The following is a 23,088-nucleotide window of genomic DNA, read 5'->3' on the forward strand; positions in this document are numbered from 1 at the left end:
TGCTAAGAACCTAAATTCTGCATATCCTATATAATAATTTGTACCTCCAATGTTCTCTGGCTGGCTGGGTTTGTAACATCTCCTGATGTCAGCAAGCCTCCATTGTTCCCTTCCCTCTCACTCTCCCGCCTTCGTGTAATGACGTAATGACGTCAGAGGAAGACTGAACAGTGAGAGGGAAGGGAACGCTGGAGGCGAGCTGACATCAGGATGTTACGAACGGAAGCCAGCCAGCCAGAGAACGTTCAGGTACAAATCGCTGGACATGGAGGGGAGGAGAGAATCGCGGGACATCGATGGGAGAGCAGAGGAGAATCGCTGGACATGGATGGGATGAGAGGAGAGAATCGCAGCACACGGATGGGAGGGCAGGAAAGAGGAGAATCGCGGGACACAGATGGGAGGGCAGAGAAGAATCGCTGGACATGGAGGGGAAGGCAGGGGGGAGAGAGAAAAAAAACGCTTACACGAGAGCCTTCCTAGGGCCCGTTTCATTCTTGACGAAATGGGCTTGGTTTCACTAGTCCTATATAATAAAAAGCACCTCCAACGTTCTGAAGCTGACTCCGTGAAAGTGAAGCCTTGAAGCATTCGTGCTCCTGCTGTATCCATCTCCTGAATTGACATCACGTACTTCCGTGTTCGTCACAAACAGCAAAAACCAATCACTAGAAGGGAACGCTGCAGAGATGCCAGGCAACGGAACGTGACGTCACACGCATGAGAGTGATGTCGTCCCTCCCTTCCTTCCTCCCTCCCTCCCAGTTCCAGGCCCCCTACCTCCAAATTTTAAAACTCATCTTCACTTACGAAGTCGGGTTTACAGCAACTGGCAGCAGCGGTAAAGGCGTGCAGGCTCGACCCTTCTCTCTCTCAGCTCTGGTCCTGCCCTTGCGGAAACAGGAAATGAGGGTGGGACCAGAGCTGAGAGAGAGAGAAGGGCCGAGCCTGCACGCCTTTTACCGCTGCTGATGGCCGCCGTAACCCCGACTTGGTAAGTGAAGATGACTTCTAAAATTTGGAAGGAGAGGGGTGCTGGAACTGGAAGGGAGGGACGATGACCCTGGAACTTGGAGGGAGGGGATGACCCTGGAGCTCGGAGGGAGGGGGAGGACGACCCTGGAACTCGGACGGAGGGGGGGACGATCCTGGAACTCAGAGGGAGGGAGGGGGGACCCTGGAACTGGGAGGAAGGGAGAGAGGGGGGGGCCCATGGCGCACACTCTCATTTTCACACACACACACACTCTCTCTCTCACAGACACACTCACACCCAGTCTCACTCTCTTGTCACACACACACTCGCACAGTCACTCTCACACACACTCTCTCAAACATACACACTCCGAGGAAAACCTTGCTAGCGCCCGTTTCATTTGTGTCAGAAACGGGCCTTTTTTTACTAGTCTTTTATAAGATGTAAGTTCTTATCGTATTTCTGGGAACTCCTGTGCTTCTATCATATTAGAGTAAGTGCAATGTTTTCCTAGCATCTACTTTTCTGCGTGTAGAAAAATAGTTTACTCACACAAATCACTTTATAAATTAACCCATGAGTGACCACATGTAAGTCACTTTGAATTAACGTTCCATTTCTGAATTTGGTTTTTACCATCTCTGCTTTGCCATCTATGTTTAGACCCAATTGTCTCCATTTCTTTCTTTCCTCCCCCTGTTGCTGTTCTACAGGGTATCATGTTGGTATACGACATCACAAATGAGAAGTCTTTTGACAACATAAAGAATTGGATACGAAACATTGAAGAGGTATGTGTTGATAGCTAGATTACGCTTTTTCAGATTTACCCAAAAGTGTTATGCAGCTGAATTTAGACAGGGTGCAGTCTGTGACTATGTAGGTATGAGTTTGATTTTGAGAGGTGGTGGGTCGGCGTACCAAGATTGTATGTAATACTGTTGTACACTGTGAATTAAATACCAAAACCTTAGCCAATGAGGCTGACCCAAGAGTCAATTTACTACGTTGGAGAGTGGCATTAACAGAGGAAAGGAGAAAGCGGTATACATTAGGACTGCATTTTGATTTAAAATTTGTAATCACGGGGCATAGCCAGCAGTTCATTGGGGAGGCCCATTCATTTCCTCTCTCTCCCCCTCCCCCCCCCCCCCCCCAAATCACATTAGGTATCATATCTTTTTTTTTTTGAAATTATATTTATTGAAATTTTTTGAATAACAATACATAACACTTGTCATGGCACAATCATATGACACATATATATAACTTCCATAACCAATAACAGGAAAGTGAACAAATTCCCTCCTCCCTCCCTACCCCTCTACCTAACATGAGAAACTCTTACTCATTAGTGAAGGTTAGTCGTATTATGGTCAATTATTCGCTTTCAGAGTCTAGGAACAATCAAGTGGGGCGCATCAAGATCTATCCCATTGTGTCCTCTCCATGTGCGATAGCGCTCCCATAGCAAGTTAAATTTTGTTATATGTCCCGATTTCAAGGCTGTCAGTTTTGACATTTGGTAGAGGTAGTCCATCTTATGTATCACCCGGATCACCGGTGGTGCCATTGTACTTTTCCACGCTGCCGCCAATGTTATTTTCCCAGCTATAAACCATATAGAAGTAAGTCTGTGGTCAGCAAGGCGCACTCCAGGTGGACGAACATGTAGTAAGCATATCTCAGGCTTAGCTGAATATCGCACCCCAGTCACTTGAGCAAACGTATCAATCAATTCCGTCCAATATATTTGGATCTTAGGACAGAACCACCAAACATGGGCCATGTCCCCCACCATTGTACATCCTCTCCAACATTGATCAGACCCTTTCCCATACATTTTTACCAATCTCTTTGGGGTATAGTACCATTGATACAATATTTTATAGCTGTTTTCAGTGAGAGAACTAGATACAGAGGCATGTAACATGTGTTCTAAAGCTTTTTCCCATTGGGTCTCATCTAGAGTTATCTGTAGATCTCGCTCCCAGCGATGTATATAGTATTGGATTGGAGCCTGATCAGCAAGCAGGGCCCCATATAAGCGAGACACACACCCCCTATGGCTACCCGCCCTCATTGCTCTTTCTATATCTACCTCCCCCCGAATCAGTTCTGTTTTTGCTTTTTTGTTTATATAATCTCTATATCGTTGGTAGTGAAATAGGTGAGAGGTTGGTAATCCATAGTCCTCTTGTAATTCTTCAAATGGGGTTACTTGGTCATCTTCCCACAGTTGACTTAGCGTGATAAGACCCCTCCTTTCCCATTGGCCATAAAGAGGATTGTCTACCCCCAACGGACATCCCGGGGCAGTTTTTATTGTCATCTGTTGAAAATATAGTCTATTGGGTAGAGTCCTTTGCCTAACCGCCCACCATGTCTGCAAGGGGTATTGCACTGCTATTGGGGCTTTCCTAATATAAGACTGGAGTTGGCTCTTTGGTAGCCACAGTATAGAGCGTAAGTTTGCTAATCCCATCCAGTGTTGTTCCATCTGGACCCATGATTTAGTACTACCAGTGCTCCACTCTGCTAATACTCGTAACTGTGCTGCTTGGTGGTATAGAGCAAAATTTGGGACTCCCATTCCTCCTCTTTTTTTTGATTGATACATAACAACCGCTCGTACCCGTGGTGGTTTGTGTTGCCACACATAGGCGAAAACCTTTCTATTAAGTTGTCGAAAAAATCCCTTCGGTACTGGTAATGGTAGTGCGAGGAACAGGTATAAAAGTTTGGGCAAAATCATCATTTTTATGGCTGCCACACGTCCCAACCAAGACAGCTCTAACCCCTCCCACCTGTCCAGATCTCGAAACAATTCTTTAAGTTTCTGGGGATAGTTAACTTGATGGAGGTCTGACAATTTGGGTGTTAATTGAATGCCTAGATATCGGAGGGACCGCTGGACCCATTTGATCTGGAATTGTTGTCGCAGTGAGGCTTCGTCCCCTGCCGCCAGCCCCAATCCCAGAGCCTCTGATTTATCTATATTCACCCGGAACCCGGACAGGGTGCCGTATTGATTCAATTCTTGTAATATATATGGTAAGGACTCGCCTGGATTAGTCACTGTTAATAAGATATCATCGGCGAATAGCATGACTTTGTGTGTTAGATGCCCCACCTGGAGACCATGTATGCGTGGATGTTGTCGTATGCATTGGGCCAAGGGCTCCATTGTTAGTGCAAACAGCAGTGGGGACAGGGCACAACCCTGGCGGGTCCCACGTTCTAATGTTATTGGGTCAGAGTTGGTTCCATTGATTCTCAGTATTGCTAATGGCTGGGTATATAATAATTGGAGCCATACTATGAACCGTCCTACAAATCCCATTCGCTTTAGTACTGCAAACATAAAGACCCAATTGACCCTATCGAACGCCTTTTCGGCGTCTAAAGACAGGAGCAACATTGGCTGTTTGGTATTGGTTGCCTCCTGAATCAGGTGGAGTGCCCTGCGGATGTTATCTATTGCTTGCCTTCCCATGATGAATCCCGCCTGGTCCTCTTGTACCAGCTTCGGCATGAGTCTTTGTAGTCTCTTAGCCAATATCTTAGTAAAAAGCTTGTAGTCCGATCCCAACAAGGAGATCGGACGGTAGGAACCACAGTATTGTGGATTCTTTCCGGGTTTAGGTAAAACTACTACATTTGCTATCCGCCAGGTGTAGGATAGCTCCTCTTGGGTATCAAGCTCATTAAATGTTCGGACTAGTAAAGGGATTAAGAGCTTGCTATACCGTTTATAAAATTTGTTTGTGAATCCATCTGGGCCCGGGGATTTACCGTTAGGTATATCGCTTATGGCCCACGCCACCTCATCTGCTGTGATCGGTGCAGAGAGCGCCTCCGCTTCTACCATTGTCAATGTGGGTAGGGCCGCCTTTGCAAGATAATTCTGGGCTTCCTGCGCATCTAAAGTACCCTCCGTTTTGTATAAGGCCGTGTAAAAGTCTGAGAAGGCTGTCCTGATCTCTTCTCCTGTTATACATAATTTCCCCTCCCTATTGAATATGGAGGGCACTTGTGTATGGGTATAGTGCTTTTTTAACTTAAATGCTAGTAGCCGTGAAGCTTTGTTTCCAAATTCGAAATGAGCTTGTCTCACTCTTTGGAGGTGCTCTGCTATCTCTGCCATTTGAATTTCCCTAAGTTCTGTCCGTAATGCGTGTATTCGGTGGTTTATAGCTCCCGCCCCCGGTCGCCCTGCACATTGTTCAGTGAGGTCTCTTAATTCCGCGTGTATTTGTTGGGTCCTCGCTCTTACTTGTCGTTTTAGGTGGATTTGTAAGGATACAACTTTTCCCCGGAGCACGGCCTTACATCCTTCCCAGAGGATTCCAGCTGATACTTCATTATTATCATTGATGTCAATGTACTCTCTAATATCTGCTTCTATCCTGGCGGCTATGATTGGGTCTGCTAGCAGTTTGTCACTAAAGCGCCACTGTGGCGTTCCAGGGCTCATTACCTTCAATTTCAACTCAAGGACTACTGGAGCATGGTCTGACCATGTCCTCGGATATATCTGAATATCCACTGTATTTGTCATTAATGTCAAGTGTCCCATCCAAAAATCTATGCGGGAATGAGAGTTGTGTACAGCCGAGTAAAATGTATAGCTTTTAGTTTGAGGGTTTCTGTGTCGCCAAATGTCTACTAGTTGCCATTGTCTCATGAATTTATATAATTGGGATCGATCTGCTTGTGAGTAGCGTATCCCTTGCGTAGAATTATCTAGTGCTGGTTGCAGTGTGAGATTATAATCACCACCCATTAAAAGGGTCTCTTCAACATGTTTAGAGAGGAGCACTGATAGGTCCGAATAGAAGGCACCTTGTTGGTCATTGGGGGCATATATATTTAAAAGTGTCAACACCTCTCCTTCCACTTTTACAATCATCAATAGATATCTACCCCCTTTGTCCCTTACTATCCTTTGCACTTGCCAGGGGTATTTATTGGATAATGCTATCAGGACTCCGTTTTTTTTCCTTTCTGTGAGACTTGATGCAAAAAATACTTGCTGTGATCTCACGTTACTACACAGCCGCTCTGCCTCCTGTAGTAAATGGGTCTCTTGAATAAACGTTATATCAACATGGAGGCGTTTTATCTCCTGAATCATAAGATGTCTCTTTCCTGGTGAATTAAGTCCCTTTACATTAAGGGTCATGCATTTAACAATACTCATCTCAACTGTGTGACAATCTCCTTTGTCCCTCTTCTATTCCCAATCCTCTGGTCTATTCCCTCTTGATAGTCCTGCTCTCTAACCTTCAGGTAGTGTCGAATCTGAACTAATCTCCCCCCAACTAGAAACTCTTTTTCCCTCCCCTCCCCCTTTAAGACATCCTCGTATCCAAAGCACAAGGGTGTCATAGAGGGAAGTGACCCACCCACCCTTATATTATCAATTAACAATTTGGGTCCCACTGCTTTGGGCAAAGTAATGTGAAGTGCTAATTGCGCAACTGAAAGGCATTTTTTCCCTTTACATATTAAATGTCATCACCTTACACTGTTCAATCTTACAGTCAGTTTCTTGTAACTTATGTTTGGAATCAGCTTTTGTTGTGTCCGTTCCTCCAGTCACTTCTTTGCTTTGTCTTCGGGTCTTCGTAGCTGGGTATCAGAGTGTTGTCGCTGTAGTCGTCCTTTTCCCGCTGTGACCCGCTGCCATCTTGGTCTATCTCCAGTTAATGGTATACGTTTCCTGGGAGTATTAATGTCTCCGCTGGGGCCTGCTTCCGGAAAGATATGCTTTGCCTCTGCGATATCTCGTATTTGGCATTGTTTCCCCTCCTTGTAAAATCGCAGCACAAAAGGGTGGCCCCAGCGATATTTAATCCCCTTGTCTGTCAAAAATTTTGTGAAGGGTCGGAGTTCTGCCCTTCTTTTCAAGGTAGCCGCCGCCAGGTCTTGGTAACATTCAATATGGTATGTGTCCCATTCAAATCCTGGCGTGGAGCGCGATGCCTGCATGACTTGTTTTTTTAATTTAAAATCGCTGAAGCATGCAATAATATCTTTTGGGCGGTTTGATGTTAAAGTTCCTAAAGCTCTGTGGGCCCTCACCAGGTGGATTGTAGCAGGGTCTCTTGTGATTTGAATGTTCTGGAGCAGCGCACTCACAATTTTTTGAACTGTCTGTTCACAATCTGTATAGTGTGGTGTGTCTGGCAGACCCCTAAATCGCACATTGCATCGGCGGCTCCGATTTTCAAGATCTTCTATTTTGTCCCAGACTTGCTGGGTATCTTGTCGGGCCTCGCGGTGCTGGGAGTCGAGTGTCTGGATTAAGTCTGTTTGTTCCTCCAGGCGGTCTTCTATTTCAGTTACTCGTAGGCCCAGCGCGCCTATTTCTCCTCGTAGCTCCGCCCCCATCGCGGCGATGTCTGCCCGCACTGCCGTTATTATTTCCGTTTTTATCTCCTGCAACCAGCCCCGTATTTCCTGCATATTTGTATCTTCCTGGATCCGTCCCTCCCCCGTAGCGAATAGCGACGGGGAGAGCGGCGGGGGACTCCCCCCTCGGGACTCGGATTGGCGCTGTTCGAGAGCTGGCGTGCTTGGAATCGCGGCTGGGCCCGTATACGCGAAGGTTTGTAAGTCGACTGCTGGGGCTTTCGAGGTCAGCATCTTTCGCTTACCCTTGGTTTTAACTGCTGTTTTCGTGCGTTTCTCAGTCGCGTTTGCTTGTTTTTCATGCAGTGGGTTTACTGATTGTTTGGGGCTGATCGGAGCTCGTGGCTCAGGCAGCCATTTCAGGTGGTGACGTCACTTCCTCAGGTATCATATCTTTGCTGGTGGTGATGCTGAAGCCCCACCAGTTGTAAAAATCCACTGTCAAAGCCAACCCCTTTCCCCCTTGTACTGCGTCAGGAGCGAGGAAGTCAGGGTGCCTCCCATCTGCTGATGCTGCACTCCTTGAGCATGCTTGAGGAGTGCAAGCATCTGTGGCTGGAGGCATGCCACTGACTTCCTCCCTACAAGGAGAGAGGAGGTGACTCGGGCAGCAGACTTCTTTGGCTGGCAGGGCTTCAGTTTCCGGTGGGCCATTGAACAGGTTCTGCAGCTTTGGAGGGGGCCTGAACCCAAAGTGGAAGGCTTAGGTCTCCAAGCCCCCCACCCACTGTGGCTAGGCCACTGATTGATTGATTAAAGGCCCAATCTTCCTTTCTCCTTCCCAATCTCTCTCTCTCCCCATTCTAACATTTTCTTCCTTCTCTCCCTCCCCTCTTGGCCCAGTGGATCTCTTAATTCCCTCTCTCCTGGAACTAACCAAAGACTTGCCTGCATTTGGAAAAGGTGGTGCGGGGGGGGGGGGGGGGGCAGTGAGAGAGAAGCCGGACTGGGAACAGCCCTAGTTTACATATTATATACAGGTACTTGTTTTGTACCCGGGGCAATAGAGGGTTAAGTGACTTGCCCAGAGTCATAAGAGAGCTGCAGTAGGAATCAAACCTAGTTTCCCTGGTTCTGTTTTGCTGTTTTTAAATATTGTGTAAATTATTTAAAGAAAAACTGCAGAATGAAAGATTTTTTAATGATTTCACTGGTTTCCAGGATTACCAGCCTCCATAGACTAAACCATCCTTAGTACGTAGTAAGCTGGAAATCATGTCACAAATGGCTCATTAGCTGACCCAAGCCCACCTTCCCAAAACTATTAAAATAAAATATCTTTTCTACCATAGCATGCATCGGCTGATGTTGAGAAGATGATACTTGGAAACAAATGTGATGTGAATGAGAAAAGGCAAGTCTCCAAAGAGACGGGCGAAAAGGTGAGAGTGCTGCTGTGTTGGTTTTATATCGCCTTGCTGGGGGTAGACCTGCTCAGTATCAGGTTCTGAGGCACTCCATAAGATAGTTTCTCTCAACCAAAAAAAAAAAAAAAAAAAGCAAAACAACAAAGCAAACAAGCTATAGGTATTTAAAAATACTCCAAATGTGATAAGGAGTTAGGACAAAATATGATCTTGGAGAAAACTGATTTACTGGCAGGTGATAAACCAAAACAAGTAAAATCTTCCTTAGATGTACCCGATCTTTGAAAAACCCTATAGTTCCTTTTTACAAAACAGGGGGAGTGCTCTTTGCATTTAAATCTGCTGTGCCCAGGAGCCCTCCCCACCCCTACCCCTTATCTCCAGAGACCTGGTTCTCCTAAATTCTTGCTACAACTTGGCTGCAATTTGTGCCAGTACTACCCCCTTCCATACAGCCCACTAAGGTGTTTAAATCACATAATTCTCTGCACAATTCAAATAGCATGGCAGGGGCTGCACTAGCAAACACTGCAACAAGAAGCAGAAGTTACTAATGTGAGCTGCATCTTCCTCTCTGGGCTGCACCCTGGAGGAGGGAGTTGAAGATACAGGACCTGGGGTGAGTGGCTTGGATGGGGAGGGCAGAACTTGGATTAGGTGAAGGCTGGATTAGAAACAGGTTGTTTGGTTTTGGCTCTAGCCCTGACTCAACAATATTCAGCCCATGACACTGCTTCCCCCACAAGCTGCATTTCTAGACATCCTTTTCTCCTTGGATTATCGGTAAGTACTGTTGCAGCCTGTGGAGGAACACCTCGGTAAACAAGAGATCACATTCTGGGTTTGGGTTTCCTTTCAACTGTGTGATTTGGGTTTGAAGATTTACTCTGGCTTGAAAGGGAGGCCTTGTGGAGATCAGGTTTCAGTAACTGTGGCCCTGACTTTCAGTGGATTGAAATGTCAAGCTGTTGTGCTGAATGGAAAAGATGCCCGATCATGGAAGTAATTTTATAAAGACTTTTCAAACTCTGGCCACTGCTCGCTGAATTGTGCCTGGATATTCAGTGCCAGAACCTATCCGGTTATGGGCAGTGGCATAGAATTTCCAGGCAGGCTGCAGGAATTACCCAGATATTGCCAATATTCAACTCTTATGCTGTCCTAAGCTGACTGGATAGCTGTCCAGACACTGCTGCCAGATAACTCCAGCTCTGCCTTGGCACTAACAGGAAGTGCCACAGTGGTCTCCCTGGATTGTCAGTGGCTCAGAAAGTCATTTGCCACTGAAAATCTGGGGATCACCTAGTTAGTGGAAGATAACTGGGTAAGAAAGGCTTCTACCTTTTTATCTCTTCTAAATATAAGCCCTTCATATGTAAAATTGGTTGTACAAGTAGAAATAGCTTTTTATAAAACTTGCCACATGTATAAAAGTATACAATGGAAGTCATTTGATACTTTTACATATTTAAAGTAGGGGTGGGCAGTTAATGCATTAATAACAGTATTTCTAGGATAAGCAGTATAAAATATTTTGTACTTTTTTGGGATCTTGCCAGGTATATTGTGACCTGGATTGGCCACTGTTGGAAACAGGATGCTGGGCTTGATGGACCTTTTGGTCTTTCCCAGTATGGCTGTACTTATGTAAGACTATTAACGCCAGCTGATTTTTTTTTTTAAACATGGACCCATCCCCGTGTTCAACAGCTTGGGCTCTGGATTTTTTTTTTTTTTTTAACATATTTTTATTATTTTCCATAAAGCCATCTGCAAAACATCAGCCAATAATGGGGCTCTGGATTTTACCTTCTTTCTCGCTGCCTCAAAGTCCTTTTTCTTCCCCTTCATGACCGGGCTTAGTAGCTACATGAGCTGCGCCATGCAGGAAGTTGGGGAAGTCTCGCAGGACTTGAAACCGTGAGACTTCCTCAACTTCCTGCACGACACACCTCATTTAGCTACAGAGCCTGGTCATGCAGGGGAAGAAAAAGGACTTTGAGGCAGCGAGAACGAAGATAAAATCCAGAGCCTGAGCTGTTGAAATAAATTAGGGGTTGGGGGGAGAAGGTATGAGAGAATCTGGGTGAAGGCTGGGGAGGGAGAGGCATAAGAGAAAGAAACAGAGGTTGAGAGAGAGAGGGAGGAGTGCTCAGTAGGAGAGAGAGTCAGTAGGAAAGAATGAGAGAAATGCCCAAAATGCATGTCGTGATTAAAGTTAGTAATTATTGCCCACCCCTAATTTTAAAGTGGGGCATTTCTGGTGGTGTTTTTACATATCTCGGCACCAGCATGGCTCTTATTTTTTAATTTTGTTTTCCATTTTTTCAAGATGGGTCCTTCTACTAACTATTTAATTGAGTGTTTGTAATTTTTAGATTACCAGTGGAAATCTGTAATGGTTTGGGTGTGTTGTCATAAATATTGAAAATGTGTTTAAGCAAATTGTGTTTTGAATTTGGCTAATTCTTAGCTTTGTGTCCCCTTAGCTTTTTATTCCTAAAATTTCCTTTAATTTATGTTTTTCTTAATTAAAAATAGATATATATTTAAAAACTTGCTAAGGAAAAGCTCCAACCTCCTTGGAATAAGGCTTCAGCCAAATGAGCCAAAGTAACTCCAGAGGTGTTGACACAGCTAGTTCCTTTGGTTTGGCTGGCAGTCTCAAGGGATGCTGCAGGAGGCTATTATCAGGGTGCTAGGATTGCAGATTCTGTCAAGTCTGTACATGATATAAGAGCAAAGAACAGGGAAAGTGATGATGGGAGAGCAGTTTGTCAGGGACATATTTGCTGCTTGTCTGAACTGGTGTGTCTGGTTTTTTGTTTTCATCTTTAGCTAGCCTCAGAGTACGGCATCAAATTTATGGAAACCAGTGCAAAAGCGAACATTAATGTAGAAAATGTAAGTATATAACAACCTCACTTCTCACCAGAATTTTAATTTCTTACCGTGATTGTTTTTCTGCTTTTAAGGGCTCCTTTTACTAAAGGGCATTAAGAAGTTAAGTGTCATACTGCTATGTTAACCGTTATGCAGTTAACGTGGCAATTATCGTGAAATAGCATAGAATGAGCAAGTGGCTCCTTGCACTCGATTCATGCTAACTGTGCTGCACATCAACTAACACATTGGATAATGTGATGCAGTTAACACCACTCGGTTGGTGGCATTAAGTGCATCCCCATTATCGGCAGTGTGGTTAACACACTGTGGCCCCGATGCTTAGAAATAAACGCGGGTGTCAGCAAGAGTGGGGTACTATATTTTGTAGGCTGCTCAAGGTATCTATAGCAAGTAATACGATAGAAAATGAGTATAAAATGTTATATATGTGGTATCTCACCTCGTAACGCTTGCAAAAAAAAATTTTCCCTCTTCTTCTGATCAGTGTTGGCGTAACTGTGTTTTGCAGGGGACTTTTATATATATACAAGCAAAAAAGCCCGTTTCAGAACAAATGAAACAGGCCCTAGGAAGGCTGTCATCTAAGCGTTTTCTCATCTCTCTCCCCTGCCCTCCCCTCCATGTCGAGCGATTCTCTCCTCCCCTCCTCTGCCCTCCCATCCCATCTCATCCGTGTCCAGCAATCCTCCCCTCCACTCCATACCTGAGGTCGTAGCAGCGGCAGGCTCGGCTCGCGTCGCCTCCAACCGTCCCTCTCAGTGTCCCGCCCTCCTCTGACATCATTTCGTCTTTCCACGAGGCTGGGACACAGAGGGAAGGGAACGCTGGAGGCGAGCTGATGTAAGCTCATTAGCATACGGTTACGAACCCAGCGAGCCAGCCATCCAGGGACGCAGATTTATCAATTATGATATAGAGAGATGGTGGGATTGCTCGCAAGTATAGATTTATAGGACAATGGTTTATGCAGTCCTTCAAGATATTTTGGGGATGCCAATTCAGGCTAATATGGGGTGTAGTCTTCTACATATCAAGTCCATGGACCTACAAAGAAATATTGCAAGCTGACTTGATTAGATATCTATTGCTCTCATTCCACTGATCTGGGGGAGGGTGGGTAGTTGGGGGGGTAGGTCAAAGGGTCGGTTTAGGTGTGAGGGGGTTGTTTTGGAGGATATAAAGATTGGTATGATGCTATAACACATAACTGGAACAAGAGCAATGCCTAAGAGCCATGGTGTGACGTGTTCTTATTGCTTAGCAAGATGCATTGCATTTTGGATTATGTGATTTCTTTGGCTGCTGTTTGTATTTGTGTTCATATATTTCATAATATAAAAAAAAAAAAGAAATAAACGCGGGTGCTAGAGGCCATTTGCGCTGGACTAGTGCCTGTGTTTACTGGTGCACAATGCAGAAAGATCCTTACTGCGGGAAAACAGCAAGCGCACCCACCATCACAAGTAGCATGCTAATGTAGCCAGAAGCAATCACTAGCTGACTACTTCTGCGACAAGGTGCAGAAGATCAACCTCGAATTCACCACCAAGCCTCCTCCTCCCCTTCACCCTTTAACCCACTCCCTCAACCAACCAACCCAGGCCTCCTTCTCCTCTTTCCCTGATATCACAGAGGAGGAAACTGCCCACCTTCTCTCCTCCTCGAAATGCACCACCTGTTCTTCTGACCCCATCCCCACCAGCCTACTTAACACCATCACCCCTACTGTCACCCCCCTCCCATATCCTCAACCTCTCTCCACTGCAACTGTCCCTGACACCTTCAAGCATGCTGTAGTCACACCACTCCTCAAAAAACCTTCACTTGACCCTACCTGTCCCTCCAATTACCGCCCCATTTCCCTCCTGCCCTTCTTCTCCAAGATACTGGAACGCGCCGTTCACAGCCGTTGCCTTGATTTTCTCTCTTCTCATGCTATCCTCGATCCGCTTCAATCTGGCTTTCGCCCTCTGCACTGGACAGAAACGGCACTATCTAAAGTCTGTAATGACCTGTTTCTTGCCAAATCCAAAGGTCATTACTCCATCCTCATCCTCCTCGACCTATCCGCCGCTTTTGACACTGTCAACCACAACTTACTTCTTGCCACACTGTCCTCATTTGGGTTCCATGGCTCTGTCCTCTCCTTTTTCTCCTCTTATCTCTCCCACCGTACCTTCAGAGTACATTCTCATGGATCTTCTTCCACCCCCATCCTGCTCTCTGTTAGAGTTCCTCAGGGATCTGTCCTTGGACCCCTTCTCTTTTCAATCTACACCTCCTCCCTGGGCTCGCTGATCTCATCTCATGGTTTCCAATATCATCTTTATGCTGATGACACCCAGCTTTATCTCTCCACACCAGACATCACTGCGGAAACCCAGGCCAAAGTATCGGCCTGCTTATCTGACATTGCTGCCTGGATGTCCAACCGCCACCTGAAACTGAACATGGCCAAGACCGAGCTTCTTGTCTTTCCACCCAAACCCACTTCTTCTCTCCCTCCACTCTCTATCTCAGTTGATAACACCCTCATCCTCCCCGTCTCACTGCCCGCAACCTCGGAGTCATCTTCGACTCCTCCCTCTCCTTCTCTGCGCATATCCAGCAGATAGCCAAGACCTGTCGCTTCTTTCTCTATAACATCAGCAAAATTCGCCCTTTCCTCTCGGAGCACACCACCCAAACACTCGTCCACTCTTTCATTGCAACCTACTCCTCACTGGCCTCCTACTTACCCATCTATCCCCCCTTCAATCCGTTCAGAACTCTGCTGCATATCTTATCTTCCGTCAGGACCGATATGCCCATATCACCCCTCTCCTCAAGTCACTTCACTGGCTTCCGATCAGGTACTCCTTACAGTTCAAGCTTCTCCTACTTACCTACAAATGCACTCGAGCTGCAGCGCCTCATTACCTCTCTACCCTCATCTCCCCTTACATTCCTACCCGACACCTCCGCTCACAGGTCAAATCCCTTCTCTCAGTACCCTTCTCCACCACCACCAACTCCAGGCTCTGCCCTTTCTGCCTCGCCTCACCCTAAGCTTGGAATAAACTCCCTGAGCCCATACGTCAAGCCCCCTCCCTGCCCATCTTCAAATCCTTACTCAAAGCCCACCTATTCCATTGAGGAAATCTAGACTACCCCAACTTGCTCTTGCTTCCCATAACATAAAAACATGCAATCTATTTCTCTAGTACCAGAAAGAGGGAGGCGAGGGAGGCTCCTCCTGCATCCAGTGCTTAAGTATGCACTTCTTCCCCAATGCATACACTTTACACAGAAGTAAACAAGTTTTTGTTGAAAGCCTCCCATTTATTCAGTAAAACTCCCTTCCAGGAATATACTATATGATGACCAAAAAAGAGTCCCCAAGTATCGATGGAGCAACCTCTAAAATGCTTGAATGCCACTATGTCGCCAAAAGGCATGAAAAAATGTGTTGTCGTCCCCCCCCACCCTCTGACATTTGGGACATTGGGCAACAGGCACCCAACCTGCTCTAGCAGCCTGATAAATTGTGATCTATATGCCCTGTGGAGTTTCCGGTATTGACTGTCCTGTAGTTCAGCATTTTCAACTTGCTTTGGGATAGGTTTAATCAGTTTCAGAAAATCCAGCCCTTCAATTCGTACCCAAGGTCTCTACTCCAAGCCTCCCTCCGTAAGAGGACCATACACTCTGGGAGGAAGAAGAGAAAGTAAAGCTCTATGTAAACCTGGTACAGAAACCTGGCCAAAGATATTTCCTTGCAAAAAGTCTCAAATTTTCTGGCACAGCCTCGTAATCTAAGCTATTATAACAGCGATGCAACTGCCTATAAGCAAAATAATCTATGTGTGTTAGAAAAAGCCTCTGCTGTAAATCCTGAAAAGAATAGAAAACACCATCTTCATTGAGAAAATGCTCAGTCAAAACAATCTTCCTTTAACAGAGGTTATGTGGATGCACCAAAGGACCATCTTGCACCAACCTGCCACATGATGTCACCTGCCTCCAGTTCTGTCATAGGATGACGCCATTTAGGAAGAGTAGCCTAGTGGTTAGTGCAGTGTACTTTGATCCTGGGGAACTGGGTTCAATTCCCACTGCAACTCCTTGTGACTCTGGGCAAGTCACTTAACCCTCCATTGCTCCAGGTACAAATAAGTACCTGTATATACCATGTAAACTGCTTTGAATGTAGTTGCAAAAACCACAGAAAGGTGGTGTATCAAGGCCCATCCCCTTCCCCCTTATGGATCAGTTTGACTTGTTTCCATGCGCTCAATCCTAAAGGGGGCTGATCACTGCTATGCAAAATCTATTACACAGAGAAATATTTTTTTAAACAGAGAAGTTTTTAAATATCTTTTTGGAATAGAAAATAGAATCTCATTCCAAAAGAAGCATAAGCTCCTACCGTTTGGATCCTAGATAACCAAATCCAGCTGTATAAACACTCTTGTATGTTACATTTTTAGAACTAGGTAGATCTAATAGCAAATATTCTCTTGATGTTAGCTTAGCATTTCCAATTGACCAATTAGGCTTGTCATATAGTCTGGTGCTATACTAAACAAAATTTTGAATATTAATGTGCATGTTTTAAACATAATTGAACCTCTAGAAGCCAGTAAGTAAAGGAGTGGCCTTATTACATTTTGGTGCCCCATAAATTAATCGTACTGCTGTATTTTGTGCTGTTTGAAGTAATTTTAGTATAGATTCTTTGCTTCCTACATATATTGCATTACAGTAGTCCAACTGTGAAAGTGTCAGTGTTAGAACTTATTCAGATTACTAGTTCAAACTCTGTTTTTTTTAAATTTCCACATTGTCTTGAACAACTCAGCAGTTGCTGCAGTTACGCCTGTGGGTTGCTTTGGGGCAACTGGCACCTCTTCCTCCTCCTTCCCTCCTCCCCCTCTGATGTTGGCACGCTCAAGAGCTGTTCTTGAGCTCATGCACCAGACACTATTCTCCCGCCAAACTTCCTAATGCTCAGTTCTATGAACTTGCCTATATTTGCATCTTATTAGTGTAGAGCATATGGGAGTTATGGGTCGCTGTTCTGTCACTATTTCTCTGACGCTGTTCGCTACAGCACCAGAGTTTTGAGCATCAGGGCCTGTGTTAAGTATATGGAAGGATTTTGGGCACATCCTTAAGCCGTCTTTGGGGTTACATTAGTTATAAAAAATTAACATGCAGTAACCACAAAGTGTAGGTAGTGCAGCCTAGTAAAAGGTGTGTGTGTGTGTAAAACTTTTTTTTTTTTTTTTTTTTTAAAGCAGTAAATACTTTTTGAAAGTTTTTAAAATAACGAGTTCACTTGAACACAATTGATGTATGTACTTAATGGAGCCCTGCAGGTTACACCAGGGTTCTTTCACCTTCCTCAGGTTTACATTGTGGTTTCTGTAGAAGTCGGTACAAAATCCAGTCCGCATTAAGGGCCCTGTTTACTAAGCTGCATTGTAGGCACGTTAGCATTTATAATGTGTGTTAACCGTGTACGTGCCTACAATATCCCTGTAGGCGCCTACATGGTTAGCGCGCATGCTAATTATAGGCGCCATAAAAACGCTAACGCGCCTTAGTAAACAGGGCCCTAAAAATGAACGCGCCTTCTCAAAAGGGACTGAAGCATCTGTCCCTCTAGTTAGGCAGTCATTCAACTAACGTGTTTAAAAGTTGTTTTTTTGTTTACTTTTACTCCAGGCATTTTTTACACTTGCAAGAGACATTAAAGCAAAAATGGACAAGAAACTGGTGAGTAGATAGAAGCCAAACAACATATCCTAAAGAAAAATAACTTGGGTGAATTCTGGTTTCCTTACGCCCAAGTCCCCTTCTGGCTTATTACTGTCTGTCTTTATTTATTTATTTATTTTATTAAGATTTTTTGTTTTTAGTAGCATAAAACTAAAATCTGTATGTGTTTGACTAGATATGAAATGACATTGAGGGGGAGGAGAACAATTTCTTGCATGCTATGCAACATTTGTTTTTCTAATATTAAAATATGTTAAGTCAGTCACTTTTTAATAGGGTAGAGGTCATCTTGATCACTCCACTGGCAGTTAAGCTATCTTGTCTCTTGACAGAGAGGACTGCTACATTACTGGTTTCCAGCCTAAAGCTAAAAAAGTACCAAAACAAAATTGCTGCTACATCATATTGTTTAAATATGAATGATGTGGTTTTGACTTCAACTTGTTTCTGACATTCCAACAAATTTGAATTCAGGTCTCAAATCCCTGCTTCTACCAGAACATCTGCTATAAAGTTCTTTAGAAATGGGGGTGGGAGGGTAAGGAAACAGGTGGGGACAGTCATAATATGTTATATCTTCATTCAAAGGCTCTATAACTGTTCCTAATATGCTCCTTTCTCTAGGAGGGCAATAGTCCTCAGGGCAGCAACCAAGGAGTCAAAATCACACCTGACCAACAAAAGAAAAACAGCTTTTTCCGATGTGTTCTTCTGTGAAGGACATTGCCTTAATCTGAGCCTCTGCTCGCACTGAACTGGACCGTGCCTGTTATAGAAGTTCGCTTTCTTCTGTGGGACTTTGATAAACAAGAGAAAAATTGCCTTCAGCCGAGCCCCTGCCAGACTATGACCGTCAGAATGAGATGGAATATGTGCTTTAAATGTTCAGTTATTGGGGTTGGTTTTTCCCCCAACTTTCTTTTTTTTTTTTTTTTTTAGATGAAAGGAGTTCATGAATAGTCTGTCCTTCTTCTAGGACCCTTCCTTGTTTTGTCATTTGGCACATTAGCTAGTCACCGGGAGGTCATTCAACAGGAGTCTGGTTCATCTTTTTTTCTCAACAGATGTTGGGTTTGTGTTTTTTTTTTGTTTGTTTGTTTGTTTTTTTAATATTGTATACCTGTATTTCTTCTATAGGACCAAGAAAAACTTGGTAGTTTTTTCCTTCAATATAATTTTTGATAAATTTTACAATGAAATTAACATTATTGAGAATTTTAAAGATAGTTCTCTACATGGCAATACACACACATAGGTAATGTGTAATTATATTTATACCACATGCACGTAACCTCAGAACATCTAATAGTCTCATGTAAATAACATTCATCGTTACAATCCCCCGCACCACCCCCAAGTGCCAAGCCTGGGATTAGGTGTCTCCTCTCTGTCACTATTTACTTTGATTCACTTTTAAAAGAATTTTTTTTTCTCAGAGGTGGAAGCAAGTACAAATGATTTTTTGGTTGTATGCATTGCTGCAGTGTACAGAGGCAGCATTTAATGTGGTATAAATATATACACCATAGTGGGGTTGGAATAAACCTTCTTTCCAGTTTTCTTCTTTACCTTTTCTGCTTTTTGTTTAGAAAAATGTTTCTATTGAAAGTCTCATTTATGAAACTGAAGTAATTCCATCACTTTCCCGTCTCTCTCATACATATGTTATTTTCATATGTGATGCAAAGTTAAAAGATTAGGATGCTATAAGCCAGGGCTGCCGAAATCTGCCCTGGTGCTTCCACAGCCACTTAAATGCTCAGGATATCTGCAATAAACTTGCATAGACTAGAGATCCAAAATACATAAGTTTATTTTTTTTAATACTCATCTCTTGGCTATTCTGAAAATGCAGTTGGCTGTGGGGTTACAGGATGCGTTTGAGAAGGCTGTAGGCCAAAATCTGAATGTGTCCTAAAGATCTTATTTGCCTAGATGGTTGAGCACAGCCAATGGTAGAACAAGTCTCATGACAACTGATGTGACATAAAGCTATTCCAGTCAGATAACATTAGCAGCCAAGCTGAAAGAAGAGCTGACAGCTCAATCTAGCCGTGGTACTAGGACGTGTCTTAATAGTTGTTTATCTGAGGAATCTGTCTTAAGACGAGTAGTGACTTTAAGCGAAGACATTTTGTAAAATGGACATCACAGGGTTTGACTAAAAATAAAGCTTTATTTTCACTTGGTAAACTTTTTTTTTTTCTCTTCTAAAACACACTTGTAATGGAGCCAGCTCAGGGCTGGGCTGCTAGCACCTGTGTTGTATGTCTCGCCAGCTTAATTGTTCTATTCTCTACATGTTGTTTTATTCACTTACTCCTTTTATTTCTCCGAGGTGTTTATATTTGCCTGTAGGAACAGAGTGCATACACGTGTGAAAATATTTTTCTGCTGTACTGTTTATACCCTTGCGTACTCTGTCATCAGGCCCTTCCTGCCTGCTTTGGAAGGGAATGGAATGTGTGTACAACATTTCCAGAAGCATGGCAGGCAGGAATGGTTATTATGAGGTAATCTATCATACCAACCTCTGACTCACCCACCGATGACTCGATCTTCAGCATGCCATCCCTCAGAATGGGATTCCCCAAGCAGACACAGCAGGGGCGTATCTGGACTCCGGCGGTAGGGGGGGCCAGAGCCAGAGGGAGGGGGCACATTTTAGCCCCCCCCCCCCCCCGCCGCCGCCGCCGCCGAGCCCCCACCGACACCAATGACTCTCTCTACCCCCCTCCCGCAGCCAACCCTCCCCCGCTGCCGTTCTTACTTTTGCTGGCGGGGGACCCCAACCCCCCGCCAGCCGAGGTCTGCTTCCACCTGCCGTTGCCGTAAAAACTTCTTCTTCAGCCGGCGGGGGACCCCAAACCCCCGCCAGCCGCCCCGCGGTGTTTAAAATTCATCTTCGGCCTCCGTGGCCGTGCTGCTGTGATAGGCGCTGTTGAAATCCACTTCGGAGTCTGACGTCTTTGTACGTTGTACGTGCTGTGACGTCAGACTCCGAAGTGGATTTCAACAGCGCCTATCACAGCAGCACGGCCACGGAGGCCGAAGATGAATTTTAAACACCGCGGGGCGGCTGGCGGGGGTTTGGGGTCCCCCGCCGGCTGAAGAAGAAGTTTTTACGGCAGCGGCAGGTGGAAGTAGACCTCGGCTGGCGGGGGTTGGGGTCCCCCGCCAGCAAAAGTAAGAACGGCAGCGGGGGAGGGTTGATGGCGGTAGGGGGGTCCAGGGCAAAATCTGCGGGGGCCCAGGCCCCTGAGGCCCCACGCAGATACGCCCCTGCGACACAGGGGTGATCTTCCATTTTGAAAAAAACATTCATACAGCACTTCGGTGAGCCTGTATACACTGGGTGAATAATTAACTGCTTCCCTGGGCCATCTTTTAGCAGGATAGGTAAGAAGTAGATTCCTTTCCCAAGGAGGTCAGTGGCTAATAGAAACAATTTATGCCAGCCTACTCACGTTACTTCCTGGTACAGTACCATATGAATGTTTTCCTAAGTGATGAGCCTTGAGTAATTCACTGGCAAGAGACAGCACTAAAACCTTTGAGCTGGAGGAAGAGGAAAGCAAAACGTGATGTGGTGTTTATGCCTTCTGGTCTAGAGTGTGCTGTGTGAAGTTGGCTGGCTTTGGTGATCTTAAAGAACAGGCAAGTATATACATGTTCTGGGCTATAAAGCTTATCTGCATTATATTTGATGTATATCAGGCCTGTAGCTTTAAATGCTAAATATGAATAATTAGGTCTGGGAAGCTTATTTTCCCTTAACACTTTTTCTGAAGAGATGTACAAATATATGGTGTTCAGGCTGATACAGCTCATCTTTGCACTTTAGTTAAACAGCAGGGTCCAGCGGTAAATGTAGAAGGAACTAGAAAGACTGTTTAAAACAGACCCTAGCCTTGCCACATCTCCAGCTGTTTTATTGCTGTAAGAGTTTTATATCATACTGGTGTTGTCCTGCATGTTCCAGCTTTCATTTGTAAAGGAAACATTTGAAAGACTTTGCCTGCAGCCAAGCATCTGGCTTCTCTGAATCTATCTAGGCCAAGCCTCAGTGGTGGGTTTCCATTGCCTTTTGCCTATGCTGGACATGTTCACAAGAATCTCAGAAATCCTGCTGTAGAGCTAGTCTGGCAAAATCGATTTGGAGAGCGTTCCTCCCAGAGTTGCTTTTACTCTTTGTTCCCCTGAAGACGCCATTCTACTGGCGAAATATGACCCTTGTAGGGAACTTAGGAAACTGTTTTGTTTTTTTTGTGATTGTTTGAAGATAAGCTGCACGATAAAAGTATTGCATTGACCAGGAAGTTATACCGAGAATCTCCATACACGTCAAGCAACTAGATTAAGTTTACTGTTCAAGCTAAGTAACAGCTTTATATCACTTTGCAATTTAAAGAAAGACTTTGAACAGCCCTTAGTAGGAGGAGGCAGGGCGTGCTATGATGTCCATGAGGTGTTTTACTTTTTGACTCCTGAGTCTATGTATATACATCCCAAAAAAACTGAGCACATATCATTAATAAATAATTTTATTTTTTTTAATTGTTTAGTTTTGATTTTATTGAATCAAAGTTTCTGATTTATACATATGTGATATATAAGGAAACTGAATCTAATGAAAACCCGATTATTATATTGATATTTTTATCTTTTTAAACACAACATCTAGGGGTCCAAGCTGCAGTAAGTACCAAATTGGCGCTTGTTAAAAAATATTTCTTGTTGGAGAGAGCGTATCTAGGCATTCCTGTGTTAATCAGCGTGTCCACCTTACTGCATGCTAACTAGTTAGAGCAGGATTAGTGCGTGAGCCCTTACTGCCTACAAAATAGCACGGAAACACCGACACTATCTTTTTTTTTTTTAATGGCTGTGCATTAATGGCAACACGATAGAAAAGTTTCAAGTCTTGCCGGTCTTTTCCTTCCTTAAAATAGCATTACAGACTGACACTTAAAACCTTGCAATATTTGTTCATAATTGAATAATAGCAATGGCCATTCAAAAAGTAGAAAATTGGCCACTGAACTGCTGCAATAAAAATGGCTTTTTAACACATGGTGGAGAACCCCTGTAAGGGTTTAAGACTACTAGTGGAGTGGAACAGGTGGATGTGAATCATCTGTTCACGCTGTCCAAAAATACTAGGACTAGGGGGCATGCAATGAAACTACAGTGTAGTAAATTTAAAACAAATCGGAGAAAATATTTCTTCACCCAATGCATAATTAAACTCTGGAATTCGTTGCTGGAGAGCGTGGTGAAGGTGGTTAGCTTGACAGAGTTTAAAAAGGGGTTAGATGGTTTCCTAAAGGACAAGTCCATAAACCACTACTAAATGGACTTGGGAAAAATCCATAATTCCAGGAATAACATGTATAGAATGTTTGTTCGTTTGGGAAGCTTGCCAGGTGCCCTTGGCCTGGATTGGCCGCTGTCGTGGACAAGATGCTGGGCTCGATGGACCCTTGGTCTTTTCCCAGTGTGGCATTACTTATGTACTATTTACCGCAGATTTGTAAAAAAAAAAAAAAGCCCCATCATGATGTAGCCTGTGCTGCTATATAAATGGTAAATTTAAAACAACTGGATAACATTTCTTCACTCAATGTGTAATTAAACTCTGGAATTTATTGTGAGAGA

General features: G+C 44.3%; 2 protein-coding genes across 2 annotated transcripts in view; both read left to right on the forward strand.

Moving 5' to 3' along the window:
- RAB8A (RAB8A, member RAS oncogene family) overlaps positions 1 to 19,623 on the forward strand; it is a 36,580-nt gene extending 16,957 nt beyond the window's left edge. Inside the window, exons 4-8 of the mRNA XM_030219381.1 lie at positions 1,690 to 1,767; positions 8,686 to 8,775; positions 11,599 to 11,664; positions 17,377 to 17,427; positions 18,055 to 19,623. Coding sequence (XP_030075241.1) covers positions 1,690 to 1,767; positions 8,686 to 8,775; positions 11,599 to 11,664; positions 17,377 to 17,427; positions 18,055 to 18,147 — 378 coding nt within the window. The 3' untranslated portion in view covers positions 18,148 to 19,623. The remainder of the gene's footprint in view (positions 1 to 1,689; positions 1,768 to 8,685; positions 8,776 to 11,598; positions 11,665 to 17,376; positions 17,428 to 18,054) is intronic.
- A 1,326-nt stretch (positions 19,624 to 20,949) lies between these two features.
- The window catches only part of HSH2D (hematopoietic SH2 domain containing), a 34,672-nt gene continuing 32,533 nt past the window's right edge, over positions 20,950 to 23,088 (forward strand). The window contains exon 1 of the mRNA XM_030220051.1: positions 20,950 to 21,087. The gene's annotated coding sequence lies outside the window, so the exon portion shown is untranslated. The remainder of the gene's footprint in view (positions 21,088 to 23,088) is intronic.

The sequence above is a fragment of the Microcaecilia unicolor genome, chromosome 11, assembly GCF_901765095.1.
Source record: "Microcaecilia unicolor chromosome 11, aMicUni1.1, whole genome shotgun sequence".
Classification (NCBI taxonomy): domain Eukaryota; kingdom Metazoa; phylum Chordata; class Amphibia; order Gymnophiona; family Siphonopidae; genus Microcaecilia; species Microcaecilia unicolor.